Raw genomic sequence first — 13,384 nt, 5'->3', positions numbered from 1 at the left:
GTTTGTTAAGTTTAGGACATCATTAGGCATGTTTGAGTTTTCACATCAAAGGGAAGAATTGTACGGATGATGTAAAAATTGTGTATTCACCTCAATAGCAGTTTCAAAAGTAATGGCTAAGTTTTAGGAAGTGAAAGTATAGTAGAAGTTAGAAAAAGTGGTTTTCTTGTTTTATGGAATTGGGAAAGTGGTAGAAGTTATTAGACGTAGAGTAGTGGTTAGGTTATTTTTCTTTTCTCTCTTTATAAATGGATCAATGTATTTGTTTTACATGTGTGAAAAAAATAGAAACGTTGTTATCTTTTTTAGTTTCAATGCTACCATAGTAGCAAGTGCATTTGTTTTACTATAGTAATTAGTAACATCAACTATAGTAATTAGTTGATTTTACTAATAAGGATGGCATCAACCAATTTGAAAGGAACGATTTAGATGTTATTTCGACAGTTCATCAAAAGAAACTAGCTAGAGAATTGCCCATCAATCATATTTACAAAAAACAGGTTCTTCAATTAAGCACTGATGATCGGGCAATCCTGAACAGAAATGCCAGACGCAGTGGGGCAACCCGCCAGGTCGCAGTTGTCAGCTTGGTTCCCCCACCATTCGACCCCGTATGTGTCACTGTCGGCGAGCCATGAATTCAAAGCAAAGTAGATAACCACGCCCGAGAAGGCGAGCCCAGTGTCGAGCCCAGCAGAGAGCACGTAGGCATGCTTCGACCACCATTTCTTGTACTTGTTGTAGATCACAACGTTGAAGATTATGCCGACGAAGATCCACGACCAGTAATTGACAGCACCAGCGGGAGGCATTACGGCGGTGGCGCCCAGGATGACGGGGACATTGATCAACCTGACCCATTTCTTCTCGGGGAAGACACGCGACAGGACCCAGACCAGCAGGGGCGCAACCAGGCCCACCAGGAACCACCAGTTCAGCTTGTTGTAGAGGCCCAGGCTGCCGAACATCCGGTTGGGGCCGACCACGCCCCATATGATGGACGCGCTGTAGAACACATTCTCGTTTGGGCAGCTCCATAGCTTGTTCTTTTCTTTGTGGCATATGTTAGGGACAGTGTCTAGGAGCCACCAAGCCGTGCCGAAGTACACAGAAGAAGCCACCACCGTTCCCACAAGCTATAGATGTGACAATTCAGCAACCACCAAACATCATATAATCCATAAGTTGCATTACATGCAGAAGAAAGGATCAAGGCATCCCAATTAATTAATACATTAATTAATACACACAACAAGAGAGAGAGAGAGAGAGAGAGAGAGAGAGAGAGAGAGAGAGAGAGAGAGAGAGAGAGCACCTGAACAATGAACATGGACTTGGGTGGGATCTTCATATAATGGCCAAGCTTAAAATCTCCAAGGAAGGAGATGGCTTGGGTCATGCTGATATACCCGTAGGTTTTGAAGCAGACGTTGGCAAGAGGCCTGCCTGGATACATGTAGCCTATGATCATCTCTGTAATAACATTCAATCCTGGTTGCTGCAACGATCCCATTTTTATAAAGAAAAAATATGAGAAACTATTACAAAATTAATCACAGTCGCAACTTTCATACGGTGATACAAATCACAGTCTCACCTGGTTGGTGGTGGCTGTAATTATGCCAATGGGTAGGGTGTAGGTGAAGGCAATGGCACATGCAAGGAGGATTCCCCACCATGGGAGCTGCAGCTTTCCTCCAAATCCCAGACAGGTTAGGAAGGCCAAGCCGATCACGCAGACGAGTATCACACCGAACCACCATTCCGGCACCCGCGAGTAGTTCTTCCTCATCAATCTGGTGTGCACATCCTCAGCCTGATTGCTAAAAGTTTTCTTGGTCTGTTCCCAGATAGACCTGCATGCGCGCAACAGCAAGACCCTTTTGCTTACTATGCCGATTGAATGTGTTTTATATGCATTCATATATAATACAGATTCAGGCGATGCATATGCATTAACTATTACATAATCACCTTCCATGGAAGAGGGCGACGTGGGTAATAACGGCAGAGAGGGTGGCGAAATTGAGGCCATAGGCGAGAGCGAAGAAGACGCTCAGGTGGATGGGGCCCTGCTGGGCGTAGGCAACGGGGTCGAACTGGAAGGTCTTTGTGTCGAGGATGGCTCTAGGGTTGTAGCGCTGACCCTGTGCGTCGAAGACCCCCGAGGAGAGAAAGGGGAAGCGCTTGGCGTTGAAGGAGTTGGTCCAGTAGGAGATAGGGAGGAGGATGTAGAGGAAGAGGATGAAGCCGACGGAGACGTTGACGATGGCGAAGCCAGGGTAGGCGAGAGGGCTGCCGAGGAAAGCAGCGACGGTGGACCAATCGATGCCGAATGCGCCGAGTCCGAGGCCCATGGAGGCCGAACCGAGCTGCTGAGCCAGGATGGAGTGCTTCCAGATGTAGCAGGCAGTGGAGAAGGCGGAGATGGCGGGGAAGAGGTAGTTGGGGACGATGTAGTAGGCGAAACTGCAGATGAATACGATTAAGAAGAACTGCAGCCGGGTGGTGCCTTGCCTGCTCCTTACCTCTTTCTCATGCAGTGCCCTGCCAATGCTATAACTATTTAAACCAAGAGCCAAACGACTCAACTGCAGAGAGAGAGAGAGAGAGAGAGAGAGAGAGAGAGAGAGAGAGAGACCTGAACAAAGAAACCTGAACCAAGTTGGCCGGCCACCACATGTAAGGTGAATCCACAAGAAACTTCCGAAAGATACCAGCCCACCCATATCCGAGCAACTGCAAAATCCCTTCATAATAAGCTCGTTTCTAACATGGAGAAAACCAATGGAATAATATAAAAATAAAGTTTCCATTCATATATATGAAACAAGAGTTTCGTGAACTTTTCAAAGTGTGAAGAAATGCATGGCCTCAGCCCTCAAGTACGCTTCGAAGATTATCTTGTACTTTTCACATGACCACCACTATTTTTTTTAGACACAGCCCGTGAGCTGTGGGTTCCAACAGCTGATGGGTGGTGGTTAGGTGAAGCGTTTCATGTAATTTGTGCAATATGATTGCACCGGATCCAAATTCACACTCAAGGGTGCTATGCAGCCATTCACACGAGAAGTTGGGGTACTTGGTGAAATGACATCGTAAAGTGCAATGAATCACCAAATTGCTGCACTAAATTTCTTGGTAAATGGTTGTGTAATGGACAATTTGACAAATTAAGGAAACTAGATTCTGCACGGTTTGAATTAGAAAAAGCAAATAAACGGATTCAATAGGAAACACGACAAAGAATTACTGAAAACATGGTGATAAGAGGTCAGTTCGAAAGCAAAACGGAGATGGACAAGTAACTATTATAACATTATAGAGCAACTAATAACAGATTTCTTATTGTGCATCAAAGGGAAAACGCATAAAGAGAAGAGAATCGATTTACTTGTGCAGTAAAAGGATTAAATATTTATAATTAGATAACCTCACCTGTGTCGTCTGTGACAGCAAAAAAGCCGCAAAGGGTGGAATACTAATGTGGTAAAAGATTCTGGTAATGGTGAAGATATGAACAGCATAGACACCGGTAGCCCCTGAGTTGGCAAATATGGTAATGAGGACGTGCTCCTTCATATTGAAGGGACCAGGATTCAGTGAGAACTCCCAACTGGTCCGTGGGACCCTGATCATCTTCTTCGGGAGATTCGCTGCCATGAATCTTCCTAGCGGTAGTGACACGATCTGCGCAGCGATCGAGTTAATGGAGAGTTGATTCTGTCGGTAGCCAAAAAACTGGTTCAGGAAGGCTAGCACCGCACACGAGAGCAGACCGATGGTCCATGTTCGAAATGTGAGAACAGGCAGTGATGGATCATCTGTGTTTGGAACCGTCAGTCGCACTTGCTCAATTGGCGAATCTTCCAGTTCATCTGCATACAATGTTTCAATATTGCAAATTAGTGTTTGGGGTTGGGTTTACACTGGTCGAGCTAATAATATATATATATATATATATATATATAGAGAGAGAGAGAGAGAGAGAGAGAGAGAGAGAGATTGGTTGCTGCACATTCCATGCGTGCGCAACTCAAAACAAAACTTTGCTGTTTTTTTTGGCAAAAAATGCTGAAAACGGATAAAAACCCCAAAAAACTCTTTACGGTGGTTTTGAAATGCAGCTCAAAACCTTTTTAAAAATACAATGTGCATCTCTTGTGGGCTTTACGACGCTAATTCCCCTTCTTTGCGCCAAAATGCACTTTTTAGCATTTTTTTCTCATTTGTGTGTTTGACCATCTATCACATGCACGATCGACGGTCAGAACCATTTCTCTCCTCTTGCTCATGTATGGATTGCACTACTAAATTATATATATATATATATATATATATATATATATATATATATATATATATATATATATATATATATATATATATATAGACACACTCCGTGTGTACCTACTCTAACATAATAAAAGCTTTAGATTTTTAAATTTCTTAAACCTTCTTTTGTTGATCAGATCATACAAATATTATTTAGTAAAAAGCAAGTTTTGGATCATGTGATTGCAGCATACACGTATGTTTTTTAAAACCTTTAAAAATAATGGGTCACAATGTATCAAAATTTTATGTCTTACAAAATCATATTTTTATGTCCAAAAAACAATATCCAAAGCATGATGTTGAGTACATCCATAAGGTTTAATTGAGAAGATACAACCTACAACCATGATTTCTGGTATGTAAGTAGGTACTCCCAGAGCACAGTATGTGTGTGTCAGTTGTCTACCACCGGTGCTGCAAGTGCCTGACGGAAGGGCACAGGTGTGCCTAAAGATTAAAGGACAAAAGCGCCACTAAAGTTCTTTTATCTTTAGTATAACTTCAAAACCACTACTAATGGTCTTTTTACTTCTTCTTTAACTGGAACATACGCAATGGAGGAGAGGGTGTTGCCTGTTCTCCCCGGAACATGCACTGTAGCTACAGTGCGTGTTCCGGGTCCCGACTGAGCACCGCGTGGTGATCAGTCAGGTGTACGGGCATGCCATACACCTGCCTGCGGGATGTAGGAACCGTACATCCGACTGAGCACCACGCGGGGCTCAGTCGAAACCCCAGAACATGCACTGTAGCTACAGTGGGTGGTAGATGACTACGAATTCTTGCTGAGATTCATTAAACTTAATGGGCTCTGCGTGACAAAACCGGGTGTGGTTACCCACAAGCAAACCGTTACAGTGCCCACCAGCACACCCTATGAGAGTCTAACTTGAGACAAAGGGTCAGCACATTCTGTCCGGGTCCACTTCCACTGGGCGACCTGGGTGGGTATGGTTGACCTAGTAATTAAGTTCAAACATGATTTAAAAATCAAATAGTTTGAACCTTTTGCTCATGCTGCGCATGAGCGTTTTTGCTCATGCGGACATCGTGGCCGTCTGTTTGCATTTTGGATGAATGACACGTAGTTTTGTTGACTTTTGAGCTTTTTAAAATGCAAATAGGATGGCCATGATGTCAGCATGATAAAAAATGCTCATGTTCAGCATGACCTGATCCGCTTCCCTATATGGAACGCGGCCGATTCTTGGTTGATGGTAGTAACTCAACAACTAGAGCAAATTGACTCGAGCTGGCCTCCACTGGGACTGATCTCATCCTGTGTGGGGCCCACGCGCAAATGATGTACCGTGGGGATTTGAAAATAACATATCAATCTGTTATATGCAACACCTTTACACCAATACCGAAAGAAAAGAAGTTAATTTTATTTTTTTTAGAGAAAGGAAGTTAATTTTAATTATGAAATAACGTTTTTTACAATAAGGCCTACGAGATGAGCAGAATGCTACCTACGAATACAATAATAATATGTTTGCACCAGTAAGAAAAGAAAGGAAGTTTTTTCATCAAATAAATTAATTGGTCGCCTGCCTTCTCTCTCTCTATATAAATATACCAAAAACAGGAGGTCATCAACTTCTTTCTATTTCAAGATAGAGAATTAGTCCACAATAAAGTCCATAATATTTTTCTTTTTCAAAGAAATAAAGTCCATAGTTGCAGGAAATAACAAGACATTGGGTCATGGTTTTTATCTCTTCATTGTGCACCAAAATCAAAGAAACCAAGAGTTGAGAACCACAAGCACACACAATCTTCTCTTTTCTCAACCGCAAACCTAGGAAAACCAGGGAATGACTATATGATCCCTCCTTTGAATGAAACTGGCTACGTTGATTTTAAGAAAGACCAGTATAAAAGGAAAAAATGTCGTTTGAAGTGCTCTCAGCAAATTAAAAAATAAATCAAAACAGAAGACATCAAAACCAAATATTCAAATGATGAAACTTGCATGCTCTTATGCAAAAATTGCAGTCGGTGCACGCTGTTATGCTAGAAATAGCCAAAAGACACCTCTTTTTGTATTTTAAATATTGTGATTGTTGGAATAGCCAGCCTTACATCAAATTGTTCAACCGTTCTTGGTATATCATTCACCATACGGGTGCATGAAACCAACACAATCCTATATATTTCTTTTAAACAGCCAAGAGATAATATTCCACAAGCAAAAAGCGAGTAGAAAGAGAAGAAGAAACACAATAAACTAACCAATTTCCTTGGAGGGATCAACCTTCTCCGACATATCATCCCCATCCATCTTTGAATCTTCGGTCATCCCTTGGCTACTCATCTTATGAGATCCCTCCGAATCCTTGCCCTTCACAAAATGGTCAGAGAAAGAGGAAGAGGAACCTAGTTATTTCCTCTCTCTCTCTCTCACTCTCCAAAGAGCTCCCATCTGAGGTATATAAAGAGAAACCTTAACTGGGATTCTTGATTCTCTCCTATCCCATGCTTAAAATAGCTCTCTCTCTCTCTTCTTGATTCTCTCCAATCCCATGCTTAAAATAGCTCTCTCTCTCTCTCTCTCTCCATTGGTGGTGGGCTGGACTTCCTATTAAGCGGATGGTATTCTCTACTCAAACGGAAGCAGCTGTTACGACTCTCGAACCATTTGTCTAAGACGTTTATATGTGTATTAATAGAATTGCCAAAATAGCAAGGGTTGCACTGGGCTTTTATGTTCCACAGCTCGAGAGGTGTGTCTAGGTGCATCTTCCTTTGTAGTGCTGGACAAGCAGGCGGGCCAGGCTGGCAATGCCTGGTTTTAGGAAGGGCTTCACCAGTCCACAGACAGGCCAGGTTGGGTCTGGTCAAGCCGAACTGGCCCGGGCAGATTTAAACATGGTCGTAAGGGCAAGTCCATGGCCCATCAGTTGGGCCTATGGGCCTAAAAATTGGACCGTGTTGGGTCATGATGGTTCGTACGCACGTGCTTGCATATATATATATATATATATAAAGAGAGAGAGAGAGAGTAGGCTGTAACATCGAACTCTTAAAAGAGTTTGACATTACGGTCGGACGAAGTGTGCTTTGCTGATCGCAGGCAAGATCAGTAGCATGCGTTAAAAATCGCTTTCATAGACCTTTAGGGTCCTTGACTGCTTTTAAAGGGTAAAAAAAACATAATCGGACACGCTGGGTGCATCCAATGTTATATATATATATATAATATATATATATAGAAAGTAGCTGCTACAGCACGTGCGAACCGGACTTTCAAAGGGTTTTCCCCATTTATTACTTTTGCCATGATCAATTTACTAGAAAACAATACGTAGATAATGTTTTTTCAATGGAAAAACATGATTTTTTTTATGCATTGAATATTTAAGAAAATCCTAAACTATGAACTTTTATAAACCTCACAATTAAAAACTTACCTATACGTCGTTAGAATCACATGATCCAAGAGTCAATTCCTGAAAAATTACATGTAAAACACACCTATATGGTTACCGTAAACTCCTTAGAAAGTCCAATTACACGCCCTCCTTTATAGAGAACCAAGAATGCATGTGCTTATGAATTAGCTTTAGTGGTAGGCAAAACCACCGCTAAAGAGAGAATCTTTAGTCGTGGTCATGTCTTTACGATTAAAAAAAGATACAAGCATGAATGAGCGTTCTGCGGTGCACCAACACACGTTTGCTTATCAGAGGGATAGGCAGCTACCCTATATATATATATATATATATATATATATATATAGTTAGTGGGTAAAAAAACCTTAATAAAAAATATAATATTTTTATTTTTTCAGTTTATTTACATATCTGACCTTAATCTACATATTAAGTTCAGTAAAAACTAACCTTTGAAAAATGTTTTTTTTATGTATATGCCATATTTTCTGAAGACTGAAAAATCAAATGGCCTATAATTTACCAAAATTTTAAACTTTAAAAAAATATGATATGCTGAAAAGCTATGATCCAAAGGTTGATTCCTACTATTTTGACCATCATTCGTGAGGTCAAATCTGGTCAAAACAAGCTTCCGTATGAGTTGCAAATAAGGGTTCATAACAAATGCTATATATATATATATATATATATATATAGTGTGCGTGTGAAAATAAAAACCCTTTAAATAGTAACCTTACTAAACTTGCAAAATGAGAATGTAGATCGACGATCTTGGTAAACCCCTTACAAGCCTAACATTTCCCCATTCCCTACATGCTCTCTCTCTCTCTCTCTGGCTGCTGCTGACCGCCCTAGTGATATCCTCCAGTGTTTGCTCCTTCGACTTCACTCTGGTGACATCCCAACCACTGCTCCTCATCTCTTCCCTGCCGCTGCTCTCTCTCCCATCTCATCTTCCCCCATTCGAAGACTACCAAGGTCGCACTCACTCCCTCTCTCCCTTCTGACAATACCCTAGCCTGCTGTTAGGGATGTCAAAGGTTGGATTTGGGTCAGAGCCAGATGGAAGAGATAAAACTTAATCAGATCTAACCTAATCTGATTTGGTTTATGAATTAAAGTCTGATGGAAAAAGATAAAAGAAAATCAGGATACCATTAGTCTAAAACCTGATATTTACACTTAATTGGATTTGGATTCAAATTCAATGCAAAATTAATACCAATCAGAATTTGCCTTTTAATCAGATATGGGTTTGGCTACCGAATTCGACTAACTGGATTCAGATTCGAGTCACATGTCAGGTTACATCCGACCCCACTGACATCCCTAGCTGATGCTCCTCTCTCTCGTCTCTTCTATCCCCTCCAGCGACAACCCAAGCCACTGCTTCCTCTATCCCTTCTCTTCTCTCCTCACCAGCGACACCCTAGGTTGTTCTAACTGGATCCCCCTTTTCACATAGTTTCCATAGTGTTCCCTGTGACCATGTTAATTTCCTCTCTCTCTCTCTCTCTGTGTGTGTGTGTGTGTGTGTGCGTGCGTGTGTAAGCACTTGGGATTTTGTATGAATTTGTTTTGTGGCTTGTATAAAATTTTAGCTGGGTTCCTATCATGGATTTTTGCAGCATATTTCAGATTTTAGATTTTAGATTTTAGTGGGAAATTTGATAGTTTGTGTATGATATTAACGGGGATTTATTTATACCATACATATTATGAATATTTTCTTTAGAGGAAAATTGTATGCAACTATGTCAATTTGGATGAAGTAAAATGGATCTGAGATACTAAATTTGATATCAGCCTGCCTTGGTATCTAGATCAAAGGAGGCGAGGGGGTGATTTGGAAACGTAGTAGCTTGGAAAATGGTGATAGTAGTAGTAGGCTATGGTGACAACAATAGAGGAGAGGAGAGAGAGGTGATGGAGAAGATGGAAGAGGAACCTAGTTATTCTCTCTCGCCAAAGAGCTCCCATGTGACGTATATAAAAAGCAACCTTCCTTTACAATGGTTCTTGATTCTCTCCAGTCCCATGCTTAAAATAGCTCTCTCTCTCCATTAAAAGTTACTGGGAGGTGTTGGTGGTGGGCTGGACTTCCTATTGTGCGGATGGTCTTATATGCTCAAACGGAAGAAGCTAAGAGAAACCTTCCTTACCAAGGAATATTGATTCTCTCCTGTCCCATGCTTAAAATAGCTCTCTCTCTCCATTAAAAGTTACTGGGAGGTGGTGGTGGTGGGCTGGACTTCCCATTGTGCTAATTGTCTTCTATGCTCAAACGGAAGAAGCTGTTACTAATGTTGAGCTATTTGTCTAGGATGTTTATGTGTCATGGGCTAAAAGTGAAGGCTCCCATGACGCACCCCGGTGTAGCCCAATACCAGAACGACCTTTCAAGCACAATGAAAATTGAGCTAAATATCACTCGTCAAGGGTGCGAGCATAATAACACAATCACATAAAGTGAGCGAGGAGGCAAGAGAGCTTAAAAGAAGGCAAGAAAGCAAATACTTTTATTAGCAAGTTAACGAGTGCAGAGGGACCCGAAATCACCTTGTACCCAAGAGTTCTTAGGCCAAAAGCCATTACATGCACGTAAAGAAAGAAAAAGAAGTAACTACATATAAAAAGCTTGGCAGTCCAGAACACTCTCTCTTGCCTAAGTTGGTGTCATCCTCGATGACAATCGTGAGTGGTACTCCTCCACAAGTTGATAGTGCTTCCACGTGCTAACTGCTTTCTCATTAGTAGCTTCACTCTCTAGCAGACCTTTTAACTACACCAAGTACTTCGTCACTTTGTCACTTCGTCACTTCGTCAAGATAATTATTAGAGTGGTTGATGATGACTTTTGATTTATTGCCTAGAATGCTAGCTGTTGAAGGTATGCATTGTAGGATCAGAGCACGCCAAGATGCGCTCTGCTGTGGATCTCCTTCCTCTTTATGAAACGACTTCAGGTTGGACACATGAAAGACAAGATGCACCTAAAAATCTACTGGCAAATCCAACTTGTATGACAAGTTACCATTGGGCCTCGTGATGGTGAAGGGGGTATCATATTTACAAATGAGGTCTGGGTGGTGACCCCAAAAGATAGTAGTGCGCTCGGGATAGAGTCTCACCAACATCTTATCGCCACTGCTGAACTCTATAGGTTGATGCTTCTCATCCACCCTTTTCTTCATACACTTCACTGCCTTGTTCAAATATACCTTTGCCAAGTTCATTTGGCCCTGTCAGTTTCTGACAAACTGGTATGTGTGTGATTCTTTTCCACGTCTATGCATAGAAAGAGAGTGAGGAGTCTATGGCCACTGCCCCATTGCAACTTCAAACAAAGTATAGCCAGATGACTCACTCTTTGGACAATTGTAGCAGAATTATGCGACATCAAACAAGTTCATCTAATCTCTCTGGTTAGCATTCATAAAGTGCTGAAGATAGTGTAACACCCTAACTTTTATAACCCGAAAAATAGTAGATTTTTTTTTGAAATACTTTAACAAATACAGCGGAAAAATATATCGGGTAAAAAATTTGGCATGCTACTTCACATAAACACTTGCAAACATATAATTGTGGAATTCATAATTTAACAACTAATTAACCATGCATAAAATAAAATTAAATGTCCACAATATCTAAAATTTATTATAATTGTCCTTAAATTGAATGAAAATAAAATCAGAGTCCAAAATTCTTGTAAAGGCAAAGGAAAGGTAGGCTCGGTCCCTGATGCAACCTTCCACCTTCGCATGTAAGCAACTATTCATCACCTGAAAAATAATAAAATCAGAGGGGTCAAACACAACGTGTCTCAGTAGGATAGATTATACTAAACTTGTAAAACAAAAATACGAAACAAAAACTTCATTCAATTTTTCATAGCAAATTAAATCTAAGTGACCAATCATGTATTTTAATTTAACCAACAAATACAAGAACTAGCAAATTTAGACAAATATGCATTATTCATTTTTTTTAAGTTAAATCACATGCAAAGCATGAATAGATAAAATGTATGAACTTACTATATGCAGAAGTTATTGAATGCATGCATAAATTTTAATCTTCGATTAAGTGTTCTTTCTTAAATGATGAATGTAATACCTAACTAATGCACATACATCTTTAAGTTATCACTTTATAGCCCCGCTGGTACGATGGACTTGAAAACTGGATCAGGGCCATAGCGCAGGGGTATTTTCATACATAAGGGTGACTTTGACCTGGCTAAACACTTTTCACCAGTGACAAGGTGAGGGGCGATAATTCGAAAGAGATTCGCAATACTTTTAATTCTGATGCATTAGATTTCTTTATGAGTAACTTAGCTATTTATGTTGCAGTTTAATATAGAGGTTTCTCTATAAAATCGTGGGAAGGGAGGAACAACCTTCCGTGCTTAAAACGTATTTGACCCATGAAGTTTTGTACCACTTGCCACTCTCCCAGCAAGTATCTTTTACTTGAAATGTTGCATTGTTTTATTTGATTGCTTAATGTTTTACATGAAATCATTCTTGAATCCATCAAAAGAATTTGGCCGCGTATAGGGTAATGGATGCACTTGCAAAGCAGTGAAACATTAATTCATTTTTGCTTTTAAACATAAACACGTACATATGCATAAATAAAAATTTCCTATATTTTATGCTTGAGCTAACACATGCATATACATGAATAATATGATAAAAAAATAAAGTTTTCATGCATCTTCATGATCGCAACATTAACAACATCATCATCATTATCATCTTAGCATGATCATACATGCATCCCAATAATATTTACAATTAAACCACATGTCTTGCATCTTTGGACCCCCTTTCGGTGCCTTAATTAGTGCTTATTGGCACTTAGCCCTTTTTAGGCAACACACATAATCTTTTTAAAATTTATTCATGCCTTAGGGTGGGAATATCATAACCTACATAAAAGCAAACATTCACATGCATACCTATTATGTATATTGACCAAATTAAATGAATTTATGATATACACAAACATCAACACACGAATCGAGTTTTGGTCCTTTGATCGGTTCTGATTTATGAAACCCTTAATTTTGTCTAATTGTTACAGTATTAACATTTTTTTTTGCAGTCAATGAACAGAGCTGAAATTTCTATAGATCGTAGAAAGTTTTGTCATATTTCTGTAGGCATAAACTGTTCGTAAAAATTCCTCTATATGAGAAAGTTACAAACATTTTACTTTGGACATACTAGACAGTGTTCCAACTATTGCAGAACAGTACTCAGATCATAAGTAGAGCTCAAAATTTTACAGAGGGTAGAAAATTTTGTTAGCTTTCCAACGCAATAAACCACTCATCAAAATTCTTCTGAACGAGAGAGTTATGAGCATTTTACTGGTCGAATGTCTTACTGGAAAACTGTAATTTTGAGTTTATGCATTCGGGTGGGCCCAAACCAGGTCACCCGAATCTGTACACCCATAATTTTTTTGATATAATTTAATAAAAAACCATAATAAATCTACACATCTAAGTCTAATCTAATATCCCTGAGACAAATCATATTTTTCCTTAGCCGTTTGGCCAAAAAATTGACCCGTCTCTCATATGCATTATTTTCTAAGCTTTTTAAATAATTTATTTTTAATTAATT

The 13,384-nt window shown here is 39.9% G+C and overlaps 1 protein-coding gene across 1 annotated transcript; it reads right to left on the bottom strand.

The window, feature by feature from the left end:
* Window positions 1–512: 512 nt before the first annotated feature.
* Window positions 513–8,661, bottom strand: LOC149848955 (oligopeptide transporter 5-like). Its single transcript, XM_090006128.1, has 8 exons — window positions 8,590–8,661; window positions 6,580–6,688; window positions 3,445–3,884; window positions 2,645–2,742; window positions 1,978–2,550; window positions 1,601–1,859; window positions 1,319–1,501; window positions 513–1,139 (listed from the first exon to the last, which is right to left on the bottom strand). Exons 1-8 carry the CDS (start codon window positions 8,659–8,661, stop codon window positions 513–515), a joined length of 2,361 nt encoding a protein of 786 aa, XP_089862254.1.
* Between the last annotated feature and the right edge of the window lie 4,723 nt (window positions 8,662–13,384).

Source organism: Nuphar pumila, chromosome 1 (assembly GCF_984573655.1).
Source record: "Nuphar pumila chromosome 1, dmNupPumi1.hap1.1, whole genome shotgun sequence".
Lineage (NCBI taxonomy): Eukaryota > Viridiplantae > Streptophyta > Magnoliopsida > Nymphaeales > Nymphaeaceae > Nuphar > Nuphar pumila.
This window is presented reverse-complemented; position numbering and strand designations above follow the sequence as displayed.

Excerpts from the sequence above, each read along its gene's own strand:
- LOC149848955 (XM_090006128.1), bottom strand. The coding sequence starts at position 8,661 with ATGAGGAGCAGTGGTTGGGATGTCACCAGAGTGAAGTCGAAGGAGCAA. Across the intron at positions 2,551-2,644 it reads GTTCAGGTTTCTTTGTTCAG|GGCACTGCATGAGAAAGAGG; the intron begins GTCTCTCTCTCT and ends TAGCATTGGCAG. Across the intron at positions 1,502-1,600 it reads TTACAGCCACCACCAACCAG|CAACCAGGATTGAATGTTAT; the intron begins GTGAGACTGTGA and ends GGATCGTTGCAG.